General features: G+C 39.1%; 1 protein-coding gene across 1 annotated transcript in view; it reads left to right on the forward strand.

The window, feature by feature from the left end:
* SLC2A13 (solute carrier family 2 member 13) overlaps positions 1–27,495 on the forward strand; it is a gene marked incomplete at both ends in the record, with an annotated part of 152,533 nt that overhangs the window by 49,402 nt on the left and 75,636 nt on the right. The window contains one exon of the mRNA XM_082011851.1: positions 25,037–25,145. Coding sequence (XP_081867977.1) covers positions 25,037–25,145 — 109 coding nt within the window. The remainder of the gene's footprint in view (positions 1–25,036; positions 25,146–27,495) is intronic.

Here is a 27,495-nt window from a genome sequence, read left to right on the forward strand (position 1 = left end):
AGCCAGGAGACTTTCTTTTTAGTTAAAGCAAACATACGTTTCTATGGCAATAAAAGCAAATTTAAAATGTAGGTGGTTCTGACTGTTTCTAGTCTAAAATAAAGGTGGCAGTTGCAGAACAGTTCATTTCATAGCCAAAGGAAAACAAGTTTTTATTAAAGAAAAATGCATTTATATTGCCCCATACTTAATTTTTAAAATTTTTTAGTAAGCCCTTTCTGTTATTTATTTTTCCCTTTAATTTCCCCTTCTTGCTTTTCACTGTGTGTAGCAAAAGTAGGAGTCTGCATATAAATGCCATACAGATCTTGTGTTATTATCAAGTAGATTTAAATTTTAATGGTGATTTGTATTACCTTTGCATCTTTCATATTTTGTTGGGACTTTAAATTTTTAATGTTTTTTTAAGTTACGATTATTTTTAGTAGTACTCAGAGGCAAGAGGCACTAGTGTCTTACAACAGAAGATACATTGTATTTACAATTTCTAAACAGTATTTCCCAAAGAGCACCAGATTGGTGGGGTGGGAAGCGGGTAACAGGTTGCAAATAAATAGGGTTGAATATAGTGAGAAGTTTTTATCCTACACTAATTACGGCACAGTGTAACAATGGGAGAGGTCTGAGACACCATTTCATCTCTAGGTTGGATTGTTTAGAGCTTCACATTCCCTGAAGAATGATCCATCATAGAATACCCAAATACCACTTAGTTGTGAGTGAGTGACCTCAAATTAATCATCCGGCCCAAGTGTCATACTTGGTATCCTTCAAGATGTTTACTTTTTTGGTCTCCAAATCTTCCCCAAATCAGTGGGATAGATGACAGGGGCCTGAGGATTCAATATCTGTGGGGTTTTGGTTTTACTTTTCTAATAAGGGAGTATGGGCAGCCTATTTCATATTTGAGATTATGTTTTGCAGCCAAAATTTGCTGTTATTTAAGCATAGTGTGTGCATACATAAAAACCAAATGATATCTTTTTGGTCACTTGTACACTTTGGTTTGTTGTGCCATACCCTGACAGAGACAGAGCTTGACAGGTACCTGACATGTTTATGTTCATTTGGCAGGATGGGAACATGTGGCACTAATCCAAAGTTGAAACTCGATCTTTCAGTTGATCTTAGTGTCAGATTTCATGAAAACTTTTTTTGCAACTTTTCTTAAAGTTATAACTTAACCTGAGAATATTTAATGTGAAAATATCAACCCTAATTTTCATAGAATCTGGTATCTATGAGGTGCACACTCATTTCCCTCATCACAGTGGATGCTCACTTGCCTGTCCTTGGTAATTCAGATACTCGGTGTTAACTACTCGATGTCAAAGACGGGGATGAAATACCAGGAGAAGACTGACTGTCTGTGCCAGCTGACTGCTGCTTGTGGTGCTGCGGTGGGGGTTTGAGTGCTCCAGTTCCCATCTGACGGGAAGAGTCGAGACCTAAAGAAAGGGCTTTGTATATCTGAGCTGCCAGGAGCCAATGAAGCTGTTGGTGTTGAATGCTTTATTAGGGAAAAACTGCCCAGTTTTATATGATATAAATCCATGTATAAACGTACCAAATTACGCTTAATGAAAAATGTTGTAAGCCTAGGAGTGATATATGTACTCCAGGGCTGCATAATGATAATGTTTTGATTTTAAATATTTCTTGACATGCTGTATTAGATATAAAGCCTTGAAATAAACAAGGCACATCTTTAGACTGTAGCTTAATTTATTATATATTTAAATCAACTGTAGCATAACCCAGCAGCATTATGAAGGAGGTAGAATTTATTTTTTTGTTGTTTAGTTATTTTGAGGTACATGATTTGTATTTCACAAATTTGAGAAGTCATTGCTCAGTTTAGCATTCTGTTCTCATCCGAGAAACATTCCCTACCATCTGCAGCCAGTTGTCTGTTGTGCTGTGTGAGCCTTGCTCTAAATACAAAATATCAGCTGGTCTCTATATACTGAGAGTTATTTTGAAATATAGTTTTAATAAAGCTTGCGCTTTCTGCCCTGCTGATAAACTTCTGCTCCTTCCTTCTCTAACTCCAGTAGAGAGAAATTAACCTGCAAAACCTGTTATATGCCTTTCCCCACCTTGTATTTTGGAACCTTATGAAGAGCTGTCCTCTATTTTAGCTCAGCAGTTTCAAACCAGTTTTCTTTTATCATTACTTGGATTATTTCAAATAGTACTCTTTTCCTCCTGTGGTTCTTCTTAAATGTATTAATTTCATTTGGTGATAAAATTTCCCCTCTACGCTCTTAATGTGTTTACAAATTTGAATATTGTTTTATGCTGATATCAGTACTTGACCTAATTTTTGATTACATTTTGTAATAATGATATTGAGACATTAGTGTTATATTAGCCAAAACTTGTGAGTTCTAATTGTAAGACATAACCATTGAAAACTACTAATCAATTTTGTGTAAATCCTATACGATAACATACTCAAAAGTGTAGTATTTTGTTGCTATGGCGATAAGCACAGTAGTTTTTTTCAGGAATTTTTTCAGCAGCTTATAATAGTTGAAATGGCTACAAAGAGAAAAAGTATCATCTACAATCTGAGTTCCATTGAGAATATAAACCTTGAATGACGTATAAACTGTTTTTACAACATAAGTTGACTTTAGGGCTTGAGTTGTAGAACAAGCTTGGATTTAACACTTAAATGAGTTCAAGAAGGTTTTAAATGTTCTTGTTTAACTGGAAAATGTTTTGCAAGTGATTTACTTGAAGGATTTGATTCTATGAAGTGCAAACTCTTATTTGGCTTTAGAGAGACTCAGCACGGGGTTTTTTCAGCAATTCATTTTTCTGTGTAGATAGAGCAGAGAACACTGGGTGTAGCCTGTAAGCGCTGTATATATTTTTCCTGTTTGCTTTATTTCTTGGTAAAAACATGCAAGAACATCTATTACTACAGTAACTGAACCACTCCTGTGATAATGCATCAGCAAACCTTTTACGTGCTTGGTAAAGTACCTCATAATTGTAGGCTAGTGGTGATCCTGAAAACAAAGTTTTACCTTTTCTTCTTTTTTTAAAAAAAGCATTTATCATTGAACTGTAAAAATTGCACTGTGTTCGTAAACTGTTGGGAAGCACAGCGTGGAGCCAAACTCCTTAAAAGCCCAAGCAAACCACTTTGTGCTTTTTTCCTCCATTTGAAGTATTTTGGACAGGGGGTTCTATAAAATGGGATGGAAAATAAAGCCTTCAGTACCTCTTACAACTCTTCCACTACTAAGATTCTAGGTACTGGATAGCCTATAGGTAGCGGTCCTTATGTCATTGATGCAGATATTAAAGAGTACTGGTCCCAGTACGGACCCCTGAGAGACACCACTCGTCACCGATGTCTATCTGGGCAGTGAGCCATTGACCACTGCCCTCTGGCTGCAACCACCCAACCAATTCCTCATCCACTGAATAGTCCATCCATCAAATCCACATCTCTCCAATTTAGAGAGAAGGATGTTGTGGGGGACCGTGTCAAAGGCCTTACAGAAGTCAAGATAAGACGACATTGGTAGCTTTTCCCTTGTCCACTGATGTGGTCACTCAGTCACAGAAGGCCACTAGGTTGGTCAGGCAGGACTTGCCCTTGGTGAAGCCACACTGGCTGTCTCATATCACCTCTTGGTCCTCCATGTGCCTTAGCATAGCTTCCAGGAGGATCTGTTCCATGATCTTCCCAGGCACAGAGGTGAGGCTGACAGGTCAGTAGTTCCCAGGGTCCTCCTTGCTACCTCTTTTAAAAATGGGTGCAATGTTTCCCTTTTCCCAGTCTCCAGGGACTTCACTTGACTGCCAGGACCTTTCAAGTATCATGGAGAGTGGCTTGGCAACTACATCAGCCAGTTCCCTCGGGACTCTGCGATGCATCTCGTCAGGTCCCATAGACTTGTGTATGTTCAGGTTCCTCAGGTGGTCTCAGACCTGATCTCCTCTTACAGTGGGAGGGACTTTGCTCCTCCAGTCGCCGTCTTGCAGTCCATCCCCTCAAGACGTGTGGGAAGAGAGACTGCCAGTGAAGACTGAGGCAAAGAAGTCATTCAGTACCTCAGCCTTCTCTTCATCCTTTGTTACCAGTTTGCCAGTCTTGCTCGTCAAGGGGGGAACACTTTCTTTGACCTTCCTTTTCTGGCTGACATACCTGTAGAAGCCCTTCTTGTTATTATTCTTGGCATTCATTGCCAAGTTCAGCTCCAGCCATGCCTTGGCCTTCCTGACCCCATCCCTACACAACCGGGCACTGTCCCTGTTCTCTTCCCAGGATACCTGTCCCTGCTTCCACTGCCTGTGCATTTCCTTCTTGCCCTTCCATTTGACCAGCCGGTCTCGACTCGGCCATGCTGGCCTCTTGCCTTCCTTTCCTGATTTCTTATACTTGGGGATTGAGAGCTCTTGCACTCTATGGAAAGCGTCTTTAAAGATCTGCCAGCTCTGATCTGCTCCTTTGTCCCTGAGGGCTGTTTCCCAGAGGGTCGTAGTGACTAACTCCTTGAAGAACTGGAAGTTTGCTTTTCTAAAAAAACAAAGTTTGTTGGCAAAGCTGGCTTAGTACTGACACTTTGGTCAAATTTAGCCAAGTGACTGCTTGCTAAACCAAGCAAGTGTTCAGGCTGTTATTCCATGGCTTGAGCACCTTGGTTCTTGAATAGAGTCCCACTTAATTCCAGGTGATCTTCTGTTGTATATCCTTGTTTGGAGGTTGGTCTGAGTAATTTCTGTGCAGGTAAAACAACATCAAACTATCACTGACTTGTGGTGGTATTCTAGATAGCTGTGAGGAAAGTTTTTGTGTGGCCTTAAGTGTGGGATAGATAGTGTGGGATGGGGGCTGTCACAGACATCTGCCTCAGCTGGCATTACTGTTGTACTTGAAGCCTGGTGCTTGATGCGTCCTATCTCACAAGCTTAGGGTGCTGTAATGCTTTTCTCAAGTATTTTAGAAACCTGACACCGTCAATGGGTCCTGGTCCTGTCCTCTCTTTATGCGAGCTGAGCTGGCAATGTACAGCCACAGTAACACTCTTACAGTCTCTTTAAAAATTAATACTAAACAACACAAACAAAATTAAGAAATTGTCACCAAAAATTACATTACATAACTAACTAGGTCAATGCATCACCAAAGACACATGCAGGCAGACGGTCCACATGCATTACGTCTTGACTGGTACCAGGGTGAAACATCCGTTTGTATGAAAAGCTTTCTAGTCAAAACATCACAAATTAATCCCCGATGTGTGTTTGAAGTACAGACCTCCTGAATGGCGAGCGCTGGGGAATGCTTGTTGTCCTGCAGGTTTTAGTTGGTTTGTATTTTCTTCATTTCTTTAACCTGTTTTTGTTACTTCTTGAGATCTACCATTGTCTTTTGATTTCTTTAATTCTTGTGATACTTTATAGGGATAGGTACTTTTTGTTTCTTCTACTGTTTCAATAACAGTGGCTAATGAATTGGTATCTACAAGGAATGCTTAGGAAAAATTGAACGGAGACTTACTGCTCACAACTGCAGGTTTTGCTGTACTTGAGGGAAATCACAACTTGAAATTTTGCTCATGCTTCATTTTGGTCTGTATCTGTCATGACAGCAGGCATTAAATTAAATCTCTTTTCTTTTATAACTTATTTACTAAGAATGTCACATCCTGAAGGATACAGACTCTTGTGCATTAGTCCTTGGGAACAATGTCCTAAGCTTTGCCTGTATGTTAGCAGGAAGTCGTGGTCGCTGCGGGTGAGGATAAATGTTTCATACTTTGTGTGATAGCGTTATGCCATCAGGTAACATTTTCAATGAAACAGTTTCCATTAGTGTAGTGCATCATTTGTGAATGAGTGATGCAGTTGTGCATCTCAGCAATATCCTACCCCGAGTTCGTGTACTTTGCAAAAGTCTGGGCACTTTGCGCACATTATGACAGTGTTGCTGTACTGGAATGAAAACCAAACTTGGCTTGTAAAAGCCACAACTGAAGTTTCCCAATAATTCTGAGAATCTACAATATCAGTACGAATAACCAGACTCTGAAAAAGAGCAGGAGAAGGGAAATGCTTTCTCATTTGTTAGAAGTGTAGTGTTTTAATGACACTGTTTTTCTCCCCATCCCCCACAAAGATAAGTTATTAATGCATCTTTCTGTTAAACCTTTTTGGGCTTTTTTCTCTATTTTGTATATAAAACATGAAGTGCACTGTAAGGAGCAACTGAATTATTTGTATAGTTCATTCTGAAAAGTCTTGCATTATTCACTTTCTTTTTTCTTTGGCGCCAGACCACTGGTATCATGGTGGTGCTCTTTGGAAAAGCAAGAGTGAGCTAAAAATAAATAAACATTTGTTCTCTTAATAATTGAAATTCTGTTGTCATGCTGCACTTCATTTTGGTTTTCTGCTCTTTGGTATCTACATGTCTTTGAGACTTGCCTTCCAGCATATACTAAATGTGAACAGACAAAAGTCACTGTTTCAGTGACAGATTAATGTGTTTATTATCTTTTTAAATATTTCTTACTTTACAAGGATGGTAAGGGAAGATGTTGGAGACCCAGATGTTAGAACTGTATCACAGTACTTGAGATTGGAATAATCTAAGTTGTTTTTAGTGTAAAGACTTTTCTTTCTCTATTTAGAAGTTATACAGCATATTTGCGGAAAATTTACAATCTATATGATCTTTCCATTTGGTCCTTGTGGTGTAATGTCACAGGGAGTTAGTGTCATTGATGAACTTTGAGATTAAAAAGCAAATACCTGGGCTTTGGGAGGAACAAAGCACAAGTAGTGTGTGGTGTTAGGACGGGTGTTGAGACCTGATTTACATGATGAAATTGGGGAACAAATCCTGAGTTAGGGAATTGTATTGGTAGAGCTTCATGGGCTGAAGAGTCAGAATGGTTCAGTGTCACCTTGCACAGAAGAAAGGGCACGCTGGTGCTCATTTTGTATGCTGGTAGTCTGAAATGTTTACTTAAATGTTGATGTGTCTTTTCTAGACAGAACTATATGTTTTTGCTATTGCTATGTCACATCAGCCACTTTTGAGAGATTCTCTCTGCCTGAGGCCTGGGAAGAAGTGTGTCACGTAGATGACATTTGTGATCATTGTCTTTGTCCATTGAGAATAGAAAAGCCTGCCATTTTAAATCAATGTCATTGCAATACCATCTATCAGATGTGAATGGTGAAGTGAAATACTGCTTTTCTCAATCACAGAATTAAGTTGCTGTCCTTTACTGAGGAAGGTCACTTGTTTAAAATCTGAATTCCTGTTTTGTAGCACAGTGGGATGACATTACTTTAATTTCTTCTAGACTTACGCTCACAGATCAGTTTACAGAGTGAATTATTTGGAAGAATCAATATAAAAAAAAGTTCAGCCTTTCTTCTCATATAAATAGCATCATGTATCACACATCTCCATAAAATCCTATTTCTCTGTAGCTGTGATGGAAATTGGTGGAAGATTTGAGCACACGTGAGTGAGCGCCTGGCAGGGGGTCGCTGGGTGTTTTTGAGGTCAACACTCAGCTTTGCAATGGCATAGGATGGCACCCTCACTGCAGGCCATCTGTGGAGAGCACAGAAGAAAGAGCAGTTGCCTGACTCAGCTGCAAATCTTCCGGGCACCGGAGCCAGATCCACCCTCCTGTGTCCTTTTCAAGTAAGGGCAATGATGTACTGATCTCCTTTGCTGGTATGTGTGTGGGTTCATTCCTCTGGATCTGTTCCTCTCCCACAGGCTGCTGCCTCCCCGGCTCCTTTTGTAGAGGCTGTTGGTTTTTTGAATTTTAGGTGTTTCTTGCCGATATAAATATTGCTGGGTCCCACATCTTCGCTGCTTCTCTCATTGTCTATTCTGGATGGTGAGTTATAGACTAGCCTCATTATTTCTTATGGAAAACTTGTGTGCTTTCCTTTCACGATAAGTGATATGGGACCACTTCCAGTCTCATATATTATTTTAAAGATGCAGAATGTAGTGTGTAGTGTTCCTGTAAAATGCTCCATTCAGTCACCCGGATTTCACTGTCACCTGGATGACCCTGCCAGCCAGCTGCTGCCCACGACACACAGAGTGACCCGAGCAGAACCTGCTGCTGGTTGATGCTCCCACATCCAGACTGGAAGTGAAGGAGCCAGCATTCCTCTTCAGAGGTCTGCAGCACACCTGGACAGGCCAGCTGTAAATGCCTTGATGTACTTGGAGTCAATGTGGGAGAGAGCAGTTGTATTTTTGTGGCACAACTACACATTTTCTCCTAAGCCCTCTCATCTCACAGCAGCAAATCATTTTCTTCAAAACTACCTCTTTGAGAAGTTTGGTGGATTTTTTTCTTTCAGTAAATTACAGCTAGACTCATAACCACAGGTTTCTGCTTTCCTTTGTCCCAGCTCACTCCTGGCTCTTGCTCAGCTTCTTTAAATGTGTCATGGGTTTTTCTTAATACTGCAAAGATTTGAAATATGGAAAAAATTAAAAGAGTGTCATCTTCAGTCAGCTGCTATCAATTGAGCTCGTCATTATCTAAAGCCAATACAAAATCCCCTTTCCTGCGGTGTTTCTAAGCAACCGGCACTGACTGGTGAGAGAAGTGTGAGACACGCAGGAGCCAAGACCTCACCATCTGCTGTGAAATGGCCAGTGATGTCTGCAGGGAGAGGCTGGGAAGGAGGAGGTGAGCTGGGATGCCACAGGTGACTGCCAGGATGGGATGCCTGCCTTGAGACTTGCATTTAACCAGTCAGAAGATGTGTGCAGGTCAGTCCAAAGAAAAGCTAGCATCGTCACTGAACAGCAGAAAGTAATTGGTATTTGATGTGAAGACTTGTATCTGACACTATTAAGCTTCAAATGCACTTAAGTAGTGGCCTTCTTGAAGTTGGAAGTATGGAGACAAATTGCGGTAACGTTGATAAGTTAATCTCTTTGGTGTTCACATTGCCGTTGGCTTAGTAACGATAATGGGTACCTAAATTTGTTCCTAATGGGCAAGATTTGTTTTTTATTTGAATTGCAAGTGTACTTTTAGTTTCCAACAACTTTCAGTAGTAACATGGTAAACACTTCTTTAAACTCATTTTAAAAAGTAAAACCAAACTTACTCAACCTTTACATACCTCTAAAATTATAAATTCTTTTTCCATTGTTGTATGTCGGTTGTCCTTGAAAATCCAGGATGCAAGAAGACAGCATAGAACGTAACCAGCTCTCAGAGCTTGCCTTTATTTTTCCCGTGCTCCCCCTCCAACCTTCATGTTTTTTATTGTTATTAATAAGCTTGTCTAGTAAAAAGATGTACAGCCCTACTGGAGGGAATAGGACCTTACAATTCTGTTGAAAAAAGAATTTATTCTACAGAAGAAAATAATCTTCTATTTCTTGTCAAAAGCTATCAATAATAATGGTAGAGGACCTCAGGTGACTCTCAGATTTCAGGCTGAACTTGCAAAACTAGTAATGAGGAGGGGACAAAAAAAAAAGGCAGGAAAAAGAATAAAACTCAGAGCCACAGGGAGCTGCTGCACGATTGAATACGTTATGCTAGCATTACAAAATACTGAATTAATTTTGACCTATATTTCTTCTAAATTAATTTTAAATAAAACTTCATGGTTCCTAGGAGCAGCTTATATAGCTTTTTTCCTAGTGTGGTTTTATGCAGAACCATTCCAGTTGCTGTCAGCTACTAAAAGATGCATTGACAGCATCTGCATTAGCATTTTGGCTGTGAACAGCAGCATAGCTCTGCAGTGAGTCTCTTCTCATCTCCCGTCATCACCTCCACGTACTGTTTGTTCAGATTGCAAAGCAGTGTTAGTGCCCATGGAGTTAACTTCCTTCAGGGGAAATTAAACCAGAGGTCCGCTCCGATGCATTCAATGCACTCAGACTCTTTTGGAGGTGTGAAGGTTCAGATCAATGTCAGGGCAGCTTCTAACAGCCCATGCGTGGCAAAGCCCTGCCTAGGGCACCGGGCTAAATCTAGTCTGACATAAAATCTACAGATAGCACGTCATGTACATCTAGGGACCTTGGCTTCAAACTGCTTCAACCTGGTGATCCCCAACTACTGCACTGCATTACTTGCTGAGGTGCACATGGTCATACTGCTTCCTAAACTGCGTGTTGCCCAGGAGAATTAATTTTCTTTATAAACGAGTGAGCTTCTGTGTTAAAATATGTTGTATAACTAAGTGTGCAGGTACAATGTTAAATTTAAGGATAATTGGGTGTGTGGGGGGTTATGTGTATCCTCCCTTTACCCCAATTAAAGTTAGCACTTTTCCAAAGAGGAGAGGATTTCACAGTATTTTCTCTCCTTAAGGAAACTACTTTTCTTTGTGGTGGAATTGATCTCAACATTATTATGCTATGGCCAAATGTTTCATCCTGAGTCTTGTAGCATGCACTAAGTGTGAATTTACAGTTGAGTAATTTTTGATTCATTTGCATTTTATTGTGTTAGAAGCAATGATCAAGTCAGTTGGGTATTAAGTCTCAGCGTTACCATGCAAGTTTTAGTATATTCGATATTAAGCATTCACCATTCCTTTCAGATGAATGTTGGTTATGTGAATGCATGTGCATTCGTAGGCTGGTAATTATCTTTGGCAAAACACTTGCAGAAATCAGCTTATGACTGCAGGTGTACTTTGATTTTTTTTCCTTATCTATCAGTGTTTCTATCAAAAATTATCATTGTCTAGCATATGTTACCCTAGTGCTATCCAAAATGGAAAACTTTCTCAGTTTGTCTGTTTGCCCAAAGTCAGCCTGAGAGTATGAACCCGTCAAAGGTGGTGTCATTTCTGTGTTGTGAATATGTCATGTTTTTCCATTATATTCAGCACTTACATAGTTTTATATCCGCCTTTTTTTTTTTCCCATGTGCTGTAGTCAGGTGAGTCATTCTTACCTCCACTCTCAGCCTTTTTCCATGCTTGTCTGCTGGTATCTTCATCGTAGCCATGTAGGTGCAGAACGCATATAGGTGCTTATAGGTGGAGAATATATAGATGTGTATAGGTGGAGAATGGAACTGAATTAGCTTCTCAAATTAGCTTCACAGCCTGCATGATCGGAAGTGGCAATTTCCCTCAGTGATTAAGTGGCATCTCACAGAAAGCCAGCAAATACGAGGTCAGTGAATGGAGATATTTGGAAATGTACTCTGAAATGTAGGTGGCCCAAACACTGCAGCTTTCTTCCAGCTTTGCTCTTCCTCTGTTTTTGTTTACAAGTTTCCCCCAGACTTCCTGCCCAAGAATTTTCCCTTTCAGCTTGCTTAATAGGTTGGTGACAGCTGTCAGAAGGCACAGTTGTGCAATGATGCTCTTGCTGAGAAACATGAAAATATTTTCCTGGTATCCATATAAAGGTGCAGATGCTTCTGACACTGAAAATTAACTTTCATTGTTTCCTGACCCAATCCAATGCCAACCAGGCCGTTATAACTTGTGATGGTATGAAACAGTTTTGCTGATGCCTTCAGGTTCATCAGCCTGTGCAGCCTGACAAATTCTAATGGTGTAATTGCCCCCTCCCATTTTTTTTTGTAAACAGGGAGTAGGACCGATACTATTTCTATTCTTTTTAGAGCTTATCCTCAAAGCATCTTTCTTTCATAACAAGTTGTGTTGCCTCTGGAAAGTAGTTAAACATCCTGATAAAGTAGCTCTGTGTGTTAGAGAGGACGTGCATGTCTGGGTAAAATTCTGCCCCTACTCTGCACCAGAGCCTATCTTTCTGGCTGATCATGGTTGGGAAATCTGCAGTTTGCCCTGAAGCCAGGAAGGTTACCTGAAATTCCAGCTATGCTGGTGATATTTTTTGCCCTCAACTCTAGGAAAACCAGGAGCTCCTGGGGAAACTGAAATGCTGTTCAGTAACCACTAGCTGCTGAGTATGTACTTCCACTTGGATGTGGTGAATTGCTATGTGAAGTTTGTCTTGTGTCATGTTTGACTAGTGCACATGTCCTTCTGAAGCCCTAGGTAGGAATTCATGTTGGTCCTAAAACCAGCTTCTTCCCTTAACACAGTTTAGGCTCTTACGGCCTTTAGGAAAGGGATTTAAGTCTTTTTTGGAAGTAGTCTTACAGCTGAGAGTGCGTTCTGCACTTATGCAAGTCGTAATGTTAAAGTTGAAACCTTAAAAATGTCAACAAGGTGGTACGGCAGATGTGTTTTCCCCAGGTATTATTTCTTAACTCCACTTGGCCTGGAACCTGAGCAAACCAAAAGTATTTAAATAGCAGATTCTAACAGCATCTTCCATGTGCAACAATTAGCCTAATGTGTATATTTTCTTGTATATTTTAAATATAGAAGTATATTTATTGATTTTGCTGTACAGGCCCTGGTGCTGCTGTAGTTGCTGGTTCTGTTTCCACCATTGCTCTTTTGTGTCCCTGCAAAAATGAGCCTTAGAAAATGAAATTAGGAAGAAGCTGAATGTAACATGTTCCCATGTAGCATCTTTAGGGACAGCTGGGATCATCTGAAAGCAGGTTCCTGGCGCAGACATATAGATCCCGGGACATAGCTTCAGGGAGTTAGCAGTGCCTACAAAACCCAAAGAATGTAAAGAGTTTGATTTTTATTATTTTCAGGGGATGGTTATGTTCATTCTATTGTAATAGTGATTTTCTGTTATAATCTGGAGGGTATATGTAGACCAACTCAAAAGAATGGATTGGTTTGGGTTGATCCAGTTTTTACTTATTTTTATTTAGTCTTCATTTGGCAACTAGGGCGCGTTCCCTCGTGTTCTTCAGTGCTGCAGGGCAGTTTGAGTTGCACAGTGGTTTTTGCCCTTGTTCAGAGCTGAAAACCAAAGTGCACGGGGTAGGCTGAGCCATTTCTTAAGATAGTAGAATCAAAACCTGTCTGTCCTAGGTGACCTTCTGGTAAAGAAACAGTTGTGCCCTGTACCAGTACTCAGTGCTTGATGTGGCCTCGGGGGTCTGCAGCAGCCTAGCTGTTGCCCCCAGGCAGGACCTCTGTGCTAAGCCCCATGGTACCCAGCAGGTGACAGTGGTGGGAAGGGCGAGGAATAACCGTGCTTGCTCCTATGGGAAGTACAGCCTTGAGAACGCAGTTGTAGGACGGATGCTGCTGATTTGACAGTGCTGTCCTTGTACCAGAATAATGGGGGGGAAAAAAATCAACCCTTGCCGAACAAAACAAGTTCAAACAACCCCTACTCCCAAACCTCGCTGGATTTTTGGTAGCATGTCTCCACAAGGGCCTCCTGCCAGCACACCAGTGTCTCTGAAATCCTGTCTCCTCGCATCCTGGTGCACAGCAATGTGCTGATGAAAGTCTATGCTGTGAATGTTACCTAAAACCTTCCCTTCATCTTTTGATGTGCAGGGGCTTTCTTGGTGCCTTGTACCTCTCTGGGAAAGATTAGACCTTATTCTGTGATAAACTGTGTTTATTTTCACATGATAACGTATCATGGTCTGTGCAGACAGCCAACATTGTGCTCCTGACACAGATCACCTTTGTGAGTGAAGCAGACGTGTACATTCTTCCTTTAGAAGAATTTAGTAGTGGGATTTTTTTGAGTACAAGCTCTGACCTGTCCTTGCCCAGGGTGTATTTGGAGATCGGTTGATCTTCATACATATTCTAGGGAGGGTGTAACAGTGTGACTCCTTGATAGTTACATCAAAACGTGTGTAAATTTTTTTTGAAACATTGCTGTTTTTCCTGTGAGCCTGACACTTGTTCTCACTGGCTTGCAGGCCAAAGCTTGCTGTGCTTCTTCTCACTACCACATTGAAACTTGTTTGCTTTTACACTTAACACTCAAGAAATCCTGATGCTCCCTTTTTATTCTGAGAGAACCTTTTTATTCTGAGAATAATCCTCTTGCAACATATTTAGAAGTGGTATTTTTAACATGTTTGTTAGTATCTTTTGCCAAAGAAAGAAATGTCTGTCTGTTGACATTGAAGTGGCTCAGATCACTGCAGGTGTCTGAGAGATAACTGATCACTTAAATGCTTGGATTTGAATATGGTCAAACGTGGTGATGGACCTTCAAAATGGCAGCTCTGGTGGGGCTTGGCTCTGCTCTTAATGGCTCCATTTTCCTTGGGTTATTGGGGCTGCCTTCTCTAATTAGGACCAGCTGTAAGCTGCTGCATAAGAAACACAGGTTAAAAACATGATGTCTGTCCAAAACTTAAAAATTTCTATTTAAAATTTTAAAGCAGATGGAGTTCAGTAGGGGAGTACAAGAGGAGACTGAGATGCATCATACATACCAGCTTTTATATATATACACCCAGGTTAGTGTTTTCTGAATGATGTCTGTCATTTGGATATTGTCCTCTCTTTTAGGTGGTGGGTTAACTTGATGAGCGTATAAAATCAGCGTAAAAATCTTACTGAAATTCATGAGGAAATTTCTCAGAATTCCTGTATCTTTTTGAAAAATGGGCCTTAGGTCTCTAAATAATGTAATACTGTAATACAATCTTTATGATCTTCCTTCCTATCTGCTAGATCTGTGAAGTTGCACAGAAGCAATGAAAAGATCCTTGTCCTGTATGCTTCGATCTTGTAGTGCATACTCAACTGGGGGAAAAGAGATCAAGCATTATCTTACACTCTACTGGATTTTCAACAGCTTTTTAAAGAATTGCCTTTAAAAATACTTTATATTTATAAATAAACTGCTAATAAACATGGCATTTAGGCAATACCATTCTGTCTTCATTATGCTGAAAATGATCGGAAGGATTTCCACTCGGTGTTAAGGCAAGCAGCTTGCAGATTAAATGTATTCCATAGTATATGAGAGACCTTGAACTGTCCATTATGGAGTACTAATTCTATTTTCCCTAAAACCAGCATCATGATGCAGGAAGATGCCTTTTCTCTGCTGTTTTGTGCAGCATTATAGTGTGTTTTTTTGGTTTTTTTTTTTTTAATTCTGTTTTGTCTAGGAACCTTTGTTCACCAGGACATTGGTGTGTCAGGTTTGGAAATTAGTTTTTAAAAAAATGATTTAATGAAAGCAAGGCCCATGGTATGTTTTCCTATTAATCAACAGGCAAAAAATATTTCAGCTTTACGAACAATTACATAGATCCAGCTACTTACCATCAGTCTTGCTGACACTAGCAAGAATTACTCTTGAGGAACTGTCTGAACTTTATGCAGAGGCAGTCTCCCTGATTCTTTGAAACCAATAAGACTTACTTCATGGTGAAGGTACATTAAAAACAGTCTGTGCATCTTGCTGGAGGAACTTGCTAACACTGACAGCATAATAAAATAAATCAAAGGAGGTGACTAATCTGATTTTCCTATAGGCTGCCTTCTTTGTGCAAATAGAATTAAACTTGCTTCCATGCTGGCTCTGCTTTGATGCTAATAATTATATCAGATGCAAAATTGTGAAGAATCATACTTTATTGTGAAGTACTTTGTTATGTCTGAAACTCTAGAGTGGCTGGAGTTTTAGACATAAAAACTCACATAGGCTGTATGTGAATCCTCCAGAAATTGGAAGATTTGAAAACTGATGAACAGCAGCTTTTTATAATCTTCAGTTCTCATGATAAAAACATTTTTTAGGATCATAACCGAAGAGATTATTGTCTGTTCTCTGCATTTTTATATTGTAAATTATTGCTAGTTCAACCAGTGATAATACTTAATTAACCAGGTGGTTGATTTGGAATTGCTGCTCCAGGAAGATATAATCTGCAGTAGCAAAAATTTGGCCCTTTGTTCCTGTCTTCTGGACCACAGACAAGAACCATATGTCCACTGCACTGTGGATGTTTTGCACTTTGGGAAAAAAGGCCATACTGTGTCAAGACAGTCTATCTCACCATCATTCTGTCTTGATAGTGGCCAACACGTGGTGGATTGTAACTATGCCTTTGGTTTTCTTCTGGCATTTTATATGGGCCTTTTTCTGTCTTACCATGAAACAACCATGTTCTCTGCTCACCTTAGTTGAGCCACTTCTGATTTTATGAAACTTTTGTTGTATTCCCAGCTCCTTATCTTTTTTCCTCCAGCTTGAAGGATAATGTACTTGATTTGTTGCTTTCATCTGTAGCTAAAGCAGAGGCATGCTATACTAATGAAGGCAGAACCACACTAAACACCGTTAATATCAGCTTGTTGTGAATCCAGACATAAGTATGCTAGTATGGTATAATTGTATATGCATTTTAGTACCCAGAGGCCTAGTAAAAAAAAAGTACTGCTACTGCTGTATGTTGGAACTGTTCCATTAATGTGATTATTCTTTTGGCTTTTTTCTCAGTCTTTCCCCATTTTTACCATACTCCTTTTTTTGAGATGAGGGTGAGAAAGCAAAAGGGACCAAAACTGCGTACAGCTCTTGGCAATGATAGAACAGTTTGGGTTGAAAGGGACCTTTAATGATCATCCAGTCCAACCCCCCTGCCATGGGCAGGGACATCTTTCACTAGATCAGGTTGCTCAAAGCCCCGTCCAACCTGACATTGACCACTTCCAGGGATGGGGTATCCACAACTTCTCTGAGCAACCTGTTCCAGTGTCTCACACCCTCGTAGTAAAGAATTTCTTCCTCATATCCAGTCTAATCTACTCTCTTCTAGTTTAAAACCATTACTTCTAGTCCTGTCACTATAGACCCTGGTAAAAAGTCTCCCCTCATATATCTTACCAGCCCTCTTCATATATTGAAAGGCTGAAATAAGGTCTTCCTTATTGCTATGCCATATTTAATACCAGTTATGGGAGTTGTCAATTGAGTATTTTACACTTGCTGATTTCAATATTGATCTGTATTCTCTGCAGAGGTTATAAATTCAGGATAAAAGCTGTCAGCCTAGGGTGACTGACAGGTTCTTGATTAATGAAGCCTAGGACTGAAATTCCAAAAAGGGGTGGATCTGCTGTTGGCTGTATGGAGGTGGCAGAGTTTTACAGGATCTGTACGTAGGGATGCTTTTCAGTGGCTGTTGCTTAAGATAAATGTGAAAACAGTACTAGTAATACATATAGGAAAGCCAATAAGATTTTAATAGAAGTAGAATGAAGTGCACTGTCATATAGTGTCATGAAGTCTGTGAATTCCTAATATTCAGTTTGATTTTTTTTTTGACTACTGTGAAGTACCAAACTTACTTTTTCATTATTACTACCTGTACCTTTAAGTACCTTCAGTGAAGTTGTGACCATGACCTGTCTGCGTATCTGTTTCTGTGTCTGACCACTTCCATGGTACAAAATAAACAGACTTCACATCTGGTACAAATTTTCTGCATTCCAACTTGTCTGTTGCCTTTTTTCCTGCCCCTGCATACCTTTGAGGAGCCTGGGTCCATCTTCTCTTTGGCCCTCTGCTAGAAAGCTGTAGACAATAGAGGCTTTTCCCTTTACCTTCTCTTTGAAAGCTGAGGAATCCCAGTTGTTTTAGCATCTCCTCGTATGTCACATGCTCCAGCCCCATCCACCTCGGTGGTCATCCTGCAGACTCATGCAGTGCTGCTCGAGCTGTAGGTCTCGCAGATGCCGGGTAGAGGGGAATAACTGCTTCCTTGACCTGCTGGCAATGCTCCTGCTCTTCCTCCCAGGATGTGGTTGGGCTTCTCTGCTGAAAAACATGCTGTCTTAGGGCCCTTTGTGTTTCTCATGGAAGATGAGTTAATACTAAACTGTAGTAATTTAGGTAGTACTTTTAGGTAAGGTATGATTTTAGGCTGCAGTTCAGTAAAATGTTTAAGTGTGTGTCTGTCCTTCTGTCTTTAGTGGTACTCAACTTTGTGCTCAAGTTTAAATGCTTCATCTTAAAAAAAAAAAAAAAGTTGAAGCAGCTTCTTAAGACTTACCATTTTTAGCTTTAAACTAGTCTGCTGTGCTGTCTGTCATTTATACGCGCATTGATGGTGCTATCTTGTTGTTAGGAAGCCAGACTTAAAGTACTTTGGCTTTAACCGACAGTGACTTTTTAAATTTTTGTCCTGTCTGGTAGTTTTGGAACCCAACTGACCTGTGCTAAAATGATACTGATTTCAAAACCGGTTTTAAAAATCTGTTTGAATGTGGACCTCATCTCTAATTTAATTTTTTTCTGTACTTTTATTTTTAATGAAGCGCTCATGCTAATGGCATCTGAATTTTCAAAAGCGAGAGGAGTTTTTCAGGCCTCCTAGAAAATTGCTCTTGTAAAACTTTAAGAGGATGGTCTAAGCTAAATGTGCTATTAATAAAGGAAAAAAACCCAAACAAACAGTGAACATGCAACAGATTGTACCCAAAAGTTTCCATGGAGACTTTCATTTACCTCCAGACTCATTTCTCAGTTCTATTAAATTTCCCTTTTTTCCCCCCTTCCTACTGGAAATGTGTTCCTGTGTCTCATTCTTTTGGAGGGCAAGGGGTAGAAATCCATTTTCACTGTTAAACCAGCGGCTTAGGGCAGGAAGAGGGGAATTTCAATTCGAAACAAAAAGGGATACAGGGGAAAAAAAATATTGCTGAAGTAAGATTTTTGGCAGAAAAAAATTGCAAAAAATGTAAGGCTTGAAGTGTGTTTCCCAGGAAATAAAATACAATATCTATACAGGTGTTAATACAGTAACAGCTGGGAAGATCAGCTTGAGAGTAGTTTACTGACTGGGTTGGAGGGAACTCTGAGTCATCAGCTTTTTTGTTGCTCTTTTAATTGAAAAACAAGGGCACCACCACCACACACACACAAAAAGGACTCTTGAAACTGCCCTGACTGCAATTTTAAGAGTCTTTCCACAACTTAAATAGAAAGGAAAAAAGCTTTCTAGTTCCAGATTACTAAATGCTCTGCACTGCACTTTATTGCTTGATGAGAGAGTGGAGTGGGAAGCTCTTTAGGCTGTTACAACACTTGGCTTATTTTGGTTGTGCCTGCATAGCACTAGCTACCTCATCTTCTCTTTCCTCATCTGCTTTCGCCATCTTTAAGTGAGGGTCACATTCCTGTTTCCTGTCTAGACTGCTTCTGGAGCAGACCATGAAAAGAATGTTGTTTGCTAAAACCACATCTCAGGCTACAGATATGCACAAGTCTGCCTTAATACGTATTGCTTTGTTTCTAAGGTGCTCGCCACAGCTAGAAGGAAAGCACAATGTGATCCTTGCTTTTTCTGTCCCTACCCCAGTTTTCCTATCAAAGAAACAAGTAAACCTCCCCCTCCCTCATTGCCCCACTCCTCAGCTCTGACAGTACCACACTGGGGTCCCTCTTCCACCCACGTTGGTCATTGTGGCCATTTCTCTCAGCTCCCGCCGGCACCATGTATATAGCCAGTCTTCTCTGTTTGTTATCTGTTTTGTCATGGTTTCTCCAGTTTTCAAGGTCTTCATTACAATAGTTCCTGTTTTCTATAACAAACATGTCATACAGAGCCAGAATGCACTCCTTTTTTTGCTTCCCTACTTGCCACTGCTTCTTGTCCCGTTCAAAGGTATTCTTAACTGCTGCTGCCTTTGTGCAAGTACTCAGTTGTATAGATTTTCTGTCACCAAAGCTTTATATCAAAGAATGTGGTATCAAGGGAAAGATTTTTTTTGCTTTACAGATAAAAGAAAATACCTTTGTTTTCAGGATTCCCAAAAGACCAACACAACTTGCTGTCAAAATAAAACAAACCAAATCTTTATTCTTAGTGTTTCTGTTCTCAGTGTGTGGATTAAAAAGATCATTTGGAGGGACCATTTATTTGAAATCTAGGTTTCCTGAGCAAACAAAAAACCTCCTTCAGTTTAAGTAAGCGTGGAAAACTCCTTGCACTACTTAACTCTCTAGAATCAAAATGGTTGTGTCTAATTAGCTTGTATTTGCTTTTAGAGCAGGCTCTCTTGTTATACCATTGGATGTATTTGCTGTAGAAAACTGAAATAGTAAGACTCAGTTATTAGGCAAGGTGACAGTCTTTTCTCATTCTTGGCTGATGGGGAGCTATACTGTAAAAAAAAAAAAAGGGGGAAGGGAATAAAAAAAGACTCAAGCAAGCAACCTTTGGAGCTTTCTCAAAGGATTAGAGAACTACATGAGGTAGGAAGTTTCCTCTAGTGCTGGGGGTGGTTCTTCCAGCATTACTGCAAACATTGTGAGACAGTTGGGGAAGAGCTTGGTACGTAGGTAAAATTGCTTTGTATCTGCTCAGGATTAAATAATGCAGTTTTGATCTTAAAGCTACTTCTGTTTTCTTGTGATTTGGTAAATATCACAGAAAGGCATTGTGAAAATGAATGAAGTTGATACTTTTAGAAAATAATCATGTAGTAGGCTAGGAGAGGGAAAGGGCGTATGTCATTCATATGCAGAAAACAAAGCGCTCAGAGATAGCTATTAGAGGAGGAGTCTTAGGTGGAGGAATGTTCTGCACATGATGCAAAGCTGGACTGGAAGCTGTCATTTTGTAAGGAAAGGCAAAATAGCGAAATGGGTCCCATGTCTGTCTTCCGTTATCTAGATCACCAGCCCAAAGGTTTTTTTTTTGGTCCCATTTCTAACTGTAGGCTGGTTCTTTGAAGATTTATCTGCATGGAAGAGAGGTTATTGACTGGCACTAGGACAAGAACGAGTCCAAGGAACTAATCTGAAGGTTGAGCTTAATTGATGCTAAACTGATGAGTGTCTGTCTCATTGCTTGGCTAAGCCTGCCTTTTTCGAAATGCTCCTCTGCAACAAGAGCACAAAATGCTGGCAGGAGTCCTACATACTTTTAAGCTGTTGCTACAAACTGTCACCTAGATTAGCTGGCAAAAGAATGTTTCAACCTGCAAATGACTTTGGCAGAGCCCGATCTCTAACCGTTTCCTGGCTGTGAAATTTTTCCAAGTATTGTACTAATAGTTTGAGGGGTGGGGACTCACAAGGTTTCCAGGCACCGGATGTCTACCAGCATTCTGGGGGATTTTTAGGTTGGCTTTATGTCTATCTACAATATTTTTATTCCTGTGGAAGTGTATGCAATACATTTTCAGAAAGAGATGCTGAGATATCATTAATACTCAATCTTTTGCTTTTTAGCTTTCATTATTTAAACTCCTCTTAGAACTGGGGTTTTTTTGTTTTATTGTTTTTGAGAAGTCTATATCTTTTAGTTGGCAGTGATCACACATGAGTTCCTCTGCCATACAATCCATTTTACTTACAGAGGAAAATCAAAATGCCTTACCAGGTGATTCACAATTTCTAAACCTAACTTACTTGTGGGTTATGCCCAGTAACAAGAACAGCAGCTAAAATGGAGGAGGCTGGTGTTAAAAGTTTCATATAACCACTCATAAAATGTAACATTTGGAAAGCATCACTCGCTTTCCAGAAGTAATGATTTGACAAGAACAGCTCTTCCCCTGCTGTTTAGGTCAGTGTAAGCTAATAAGGTTTTTTTGGATGTGAAGCCAAACTTCCAAATTCTACTTTTGCCTTTTGCTTGTAAGGATGAATGTCTAGTTAGGTAGACAGTTCAGACCAGGTTAAGAAAAAGCCAGTTAGACCACAGCAATCCACTTCATGTATCACCACTTCATGTATCACCACTTTTACAACAGCAGTATCCTTATTTTTCCATTGCTTTTTATCTATTGCTGCCATTTTGCACTCTCATTCGAGCAAGCTTCAGCTGCCCCTTACTGTAGCATATTTTGAACCCTTGTAAACATATGCATTAAGGAAGTTTACTTCAGATAAAGTAATTGTGACACCACAGCACAAAAAGTCCAGCCAAATCTAGTCTCATTAAATGAATTGTGACATTAGGAGGTCTCATCCTTTCAACTTAGTTTTTATTCATAGATTAAAAGGAGGAAAACACTCATCTCTCTGGTTTCTCAAGTTCAAATGAAGTGGTTCAAATGCAGGAATGTTTCTAAAACTCCTAGCTGAAGAGAAAACAACAGCAATTAAGGCAGAAGTATAATGAACAAAAAATACCGAACAAAAAAAATTTATTTTTTCCATTGTAAAAATTGCCAAATGTTTAATTTTTTGTGATGTATTTTTTGCATTTTCTGTTTCTCTCTAGTTCTGTGGGCAATTAAGTTGCTCCCCTTTTTAAAGATTTAATGATTTTATTGTTTTGTGCTATTTTACTCTATTGTAACAACAGCAGATATAATGGTTAGCAGAAAGTCAAAGTACAATTTCAGTTTTCAGAATACATATTTTCAGAAGAAAAATGTATTTAAGTCTGAAAACTTGTTTTGCTTTTCATTTTTTACTTTAGACCCATTCTCTATTGTTAAAAACTATGTTTTTCCTAGAGTTGTTTAGTTTTAAGGCTGTAATATATGAACATGACAGAAGATAGATGGCAGAATTGAAGACAGGAAAATGTAAAAATAGTATAGTTAGTTTTAGGGCTAGATAATTTTAATAAAAAGTTTCACACTCATTTTCTGTTTAGAAACAATCCTCTCGCAGCCAAAGTCCTTTGGGTGTTTTAGTGGAGTTTGTAAAGCACATTTAATATAGAGATTAACAGTTTCTTGTATTTCTTTCATGCCATTTATTGGTTTGTAAACCTGAAGGCTGTGAATTTTATAAAAGAAAATCCTTTAATTTTGTTTTTGCCTATTGATATGTGTGGTTGTCATGGTACAGATTTGGAGCGGAACTTTTAAATCTCTGACTTGAGCCAGTGTGATGATTTTTAGCATCATTTTTCTAATACAATTAGTCAGAAGTCTGAAAAATTACAAATACTTACTGAATTTAGCTGACTAGGTGCTCTAAAAGTCTAAAGTTCTAAAGTAAAGGTCTAGACTTTACTATGTGGTCTGAAACTTTCTGCAGGGCCCCACTTCGGGCGTACAGACTGATTTGTGTGATGAAGTTTTGTTGTGAGTACACGACTCCCTCTTGAGTTGCAAGCTATTGTCTCGGAGCAGCTGCTTTAATTTCTAGCTATTTATTTTAATGACTTCTTTCCAATTGTTTTGCACAATGCCATATTGTGAAGATTTTTATATAACTTTCATCAAATAGCTGAGTGGATCAGGAATTGTTAAAAACTTTGCATCAGTTCCTTAGGCCATTTCTGTTTCCTTTCCTAAGAGTCCCTACTGCAGAGTTCCAGCTTACTTGGTGAGTGTAGTCGGTCATTGATGGTGGACTTTAAGATTTAGGTTGGTTGTGAGATCCTTTGAAGACAAAGATGGATTTTGAACTCCCTTAAGGACTTTATAGGAAGTTTATGAAGAATGGAAGATATCTGATAGGCATTCAGCAGCCTGGGTTCACGGCAAATGCTGCAGAATCAGTTGCCAGATAAAGGTTTTTAATGCCAAAGCCTCTGTGCTCAGGTGTGATGCTGAGTATGAAAACCTGAGGGCTGTTGTTTGTGAAGTAAAGTTCGTGGTGAAGCTTGGAGTTGAGGAGAAATCCAAGAGTATGTCTGAGCTCCAGACTGCTCCTAGCTAACAGCGAGTGCTGGTTTTGTTGTTTTTCCAGCAAGGAAATGCCACTTTGACTACCCTTTGATACACTTGTCTACCCAGTGATGTCATGTGTCTTGCTTGAGAATGTCTTACTAGGTACATAGATTGGCTCTATTTATCTGACAGTCAAATAGAGACGTTTTGAAGGTAGTGATGTGGCTATATGGCAGGACAGGTGGGATTGTGTACTGTCTGAATGTTAATGTTACTTGGAAACCAGATGGAAAATCTGTCAGAACTGCATTCTGCTGTTAATAATAGAGAAGCAAAGTTAAGTGATGATACGATTGAGATATGGATTAGAAATACCATAATTTTTTAATGAAATAAGTTTTTCTTAGGCAGGTTTGATTATCTTTCAGTGAAGAAAATGTTATCTAAATCTCCTTCTTGAGTGCCACTCTTGAAACTGTTCACAGATTGTCAGCTTTCAGAAATTACAACTCTTTGCATGTAAATTGTTCTTCACTAACAGACCCACATAGGTTTTTATACTGAATCAATATGTTTAATATTTTCTGTATGTTCAGGAAAGACTTTGGAAATGCAAAAATGTAGATCCTCTTCACTGCCTTTTTTTTTTTTCCTGGCAACTATTTTTACTTCCACATATTGTGATTCATATTACGTGTTCTGAGTGGGTATTCCAGATGTGATAAGATGTATAAAACATAGAATTTTTCACCAGACTATGTTCTGCCCTAAACACTACTCTGGGCAGAAAGAAATTCAAGTAAGTAATGGAGTCAAGTATTTTAAATTTCTGCCTGATATAATATAGCTTTCTGTATTACTTTTTAATAGGATACTTGGAAAATCTATAATTAATAGAGAAGAAAACTTTCTCTGTTTGCCTGAAATTTTTGGTTTTCTTTTCATTGAGAAACTGTTTTCTGCTTTTTGAATACAGCCTCATACCTTTCCCACCAAAGGTATGGAAAAAATTTAATTAATTTATGCTCCCTCTGCTGGGAGGGAGCTGTGCTGTGCAAAATAGATCTATCCCATACCTTCAAAGTACTCACACCTGCAACTGGTTTCTGGAAATTGGCTTTGGGGGACTGGGGAGACCACTTTATCTGCAAGATCCAGATCTGAGCAGTAAGTAATGACATTTCTGAAATAACTTCTCAGTAACAGTGGGAGCTTTTAGAAAGGACACAACAACGATATTTTGTGATAACTTTTTGTATGTTCAGTTGCAGCACCCGTGCAATCTGTTAGTATAGAATTATGCAACAGTTTGGGTTGTAAGGGACCTTTAAAGGTCATCTAGTGCAACTCCATACGATATAGGAGAGCTGTACATTTCTCACCAGTAGTATACACTGTGTACAAAAATTGTTCCCTTTTTTTGCCTGGGCTTCCTGAAAATCATCTGTGTAGTACAGTGCAGAAAAGTGGAACTGAAATGGTCAAGTTGTTAAAAAATAATTGAAATAATCCAAGTTTGTTTGAAACTAAGGTGCAAAGCCTGTTATGCCCGGGAAGGTTGTCTTGATAGCGATCACTTAAGAACTATTATGTATTCTTTTGTTGTTGTTTTTTGTTTTTTTTTAAGCTGGACCTGTGATCTGCAGAATGCTAACATACCCTCCAACTCGAAGAGCCTTAATTGTGGGTTGTGGTCTGCAGATGTTTCAACAACTGTCAGGGATTAACACCGTCATGTATGTATTTACTGCTTGCTTCTCTTTATAAAATATAAGAAAAAGATAATTAGACTTGTAGAAGTTGTAGGTGGGCTTCTGGACAAAATCTGAAATGTGAAAAATTGAGTGTGAGAGCTGGAATGCTTGTTTGAAATCCAGGTATTGACATATTTGGCATCTCAAAATCGGTACAGGAGGATGTTAGTATAAGAGCAAACATTTATATAGAGATAAGAATGCAAACTGTACCCTGGGAGATGCGTTATTATATGTTAAGTTTTATGGCCAAAGCTATGCATGTCTAGGTAAGAAAGTACACTTACAGTTTGTGTGCAAATATATTAAAATACAGCGAGGGTTAGACTGTTGACCATGTAAACAAGATGGAAAATTACTGTGAAGTGCTAAAGGAGGTAAGATGCTGAGGGAAGAAGCATTTCCTGTTATTACATGGTTCTGTTATGTGTATGAAGACTCAGTAAATGTAGAAGTGAAGAACAATATATTGTCTTTTCTGATAAGCTGTCAGCTCACAAGAGGAGTAGCTCTTGACAGATGTGCACTGCACAAGACCTAGATTAAGGTTAAATTACTGTTGAGCTACTCTACAAGAGTAACCTTAAAGAGTAAGATTTTCATACTGTTTTAAGAGCAAGTGTATACAAATGTAATATATTACTATTGCAGTAACATGTTATGAAGAAAACTATACCTAAGGGAGCAAGCTTGTTAGGAAAGGGTTAAAAGGAACAGCTAAAAAGATAACGCTTTTAAAGAGCTACCATATTAAATGTTAGAGTGAATATCTGCTATCTATCACAAGGGCAGGAAAAAAACAAACTCAGTATTGTTAAACTGCAAAGGAGGGAATCTGTAACAGGTAGAGAGAGACTTTAAAAAGTAGAAATTGTAACCAAATTTGGAAAACAGAAGAATGCAAAACTGGTAAGTTATGCGTGAAATCCAGAAGACAGGCACAGAAAGAGCTTTGAGAGATTTGTTAGGCACATCAGAAACAAGAGAGCTAATAGTCTGCAGGCCCAGTAAGGATCAAGAAGAGGTTGTGAGAACACCAGCAGAAGATGAATCTTTAGCAGCAAATCTTACAAAGACTCTTTTTTGCGTTTGTGTTAATTATGGAGGGTATATGAAGCTTCCTACACTGGAGCTTACTTGAGATATCTCAGATGGTCTGTTTCAAATTCAAGTGTTAGAGGAAGAACTTTTAGAACAAGCTGATTAAAATGAATAGTAACAAATTGCCTGGACTAATCAGGGTACACCCAACAGTCTGGAGTAATTTGGATGCATAATCACTGAATCTGGAAATGTAGCATAATCTGCATGAAGCTAAAGCTCAGAAAATTTTATTTCTGTTCTTATCAAAATTAATTAAAACTGTCACAGAATAAAATGAGAAGATGTGTGTTTATAAATATGAAAAATGAGCATGTACATGGAGAATGTAAGTTGGATGTGAGTTCACGGGCATGTTAGAACTATATATCCCATGTGAACTAACCATCCTAGTTCCATGACAGCTGCTGCCGAAGTTTGTTGAAGAAACCAGATGGTTGCAAAAGTAGGAGAGAAGCCCTTTCATGTTAATAACTTTTTAAGACTGGGGGGAAAAAAAAAAAAGGTAAGAATAAAAGATCAGTTATCACAAGCCAAGAGTAGACTCCTACAGGGATCTATTTGCAGATCTTTGCTGCTTTAGTAAGTCTGTGAAAGGGGCTAAACAGCAAAATACCAGCTTGTACTCATATACCATTCAAGATATTAAGACGCCCAAATCTGTGAACGTGAATAGTTGTGGGAAGATAATACAAGATAACAAATTAATAACAGGGCAAATGCATTTACTGTACAATATTATACAATAATGCTTGCAGATCTGGCTAACTAACATGCATGGCAGTCTACATTGTTACTACTCAAAAAAGAGGTCTTGAAGTTGCATTATAGTTCTGTACAAACATCATGGTATCAATGACCAGTCTGGAATAGTACAAACAGTTGCAGATGCCCTTTCTTTTAGTAAGGGTAAACAAGGTTATATACGGAGACATACCTGTATTTGAACAGGATGGTTAGGACTCTGCAGCTTGGAGAAGAAATGAGTTCAGAAGAAATGCAAGAGGCATATAAAGCTACTAATACTATGAAGAAGATGGGGAGGGCATGATTATTCATCATTTCTTATAACACAGTTTTGATGACTTCTAGCTCTTATCCACCAGTAGGTTTAAAATAAACATTTTTTCATGCACCACATAATTACACAGTGGAACTCATTGCCACAGGATGTTACAGATGCCAAATGTAGAAGTAAGTTTAAAATTTAATTAGGGAAACTTATGTAATA

This window comes from Phaethon aethereus (assembly GCF_964289735.1).
Source record: "Phaethon aethereus genome assembly, chromosome: 1".
In the NCBI taxonomy this organism is placed as follows: Eukaryota; Metazoa; Chordata; class Aves; order Phaethontiformes; family Phaethontidae; genus Phaethon; species Phaethon aethereus.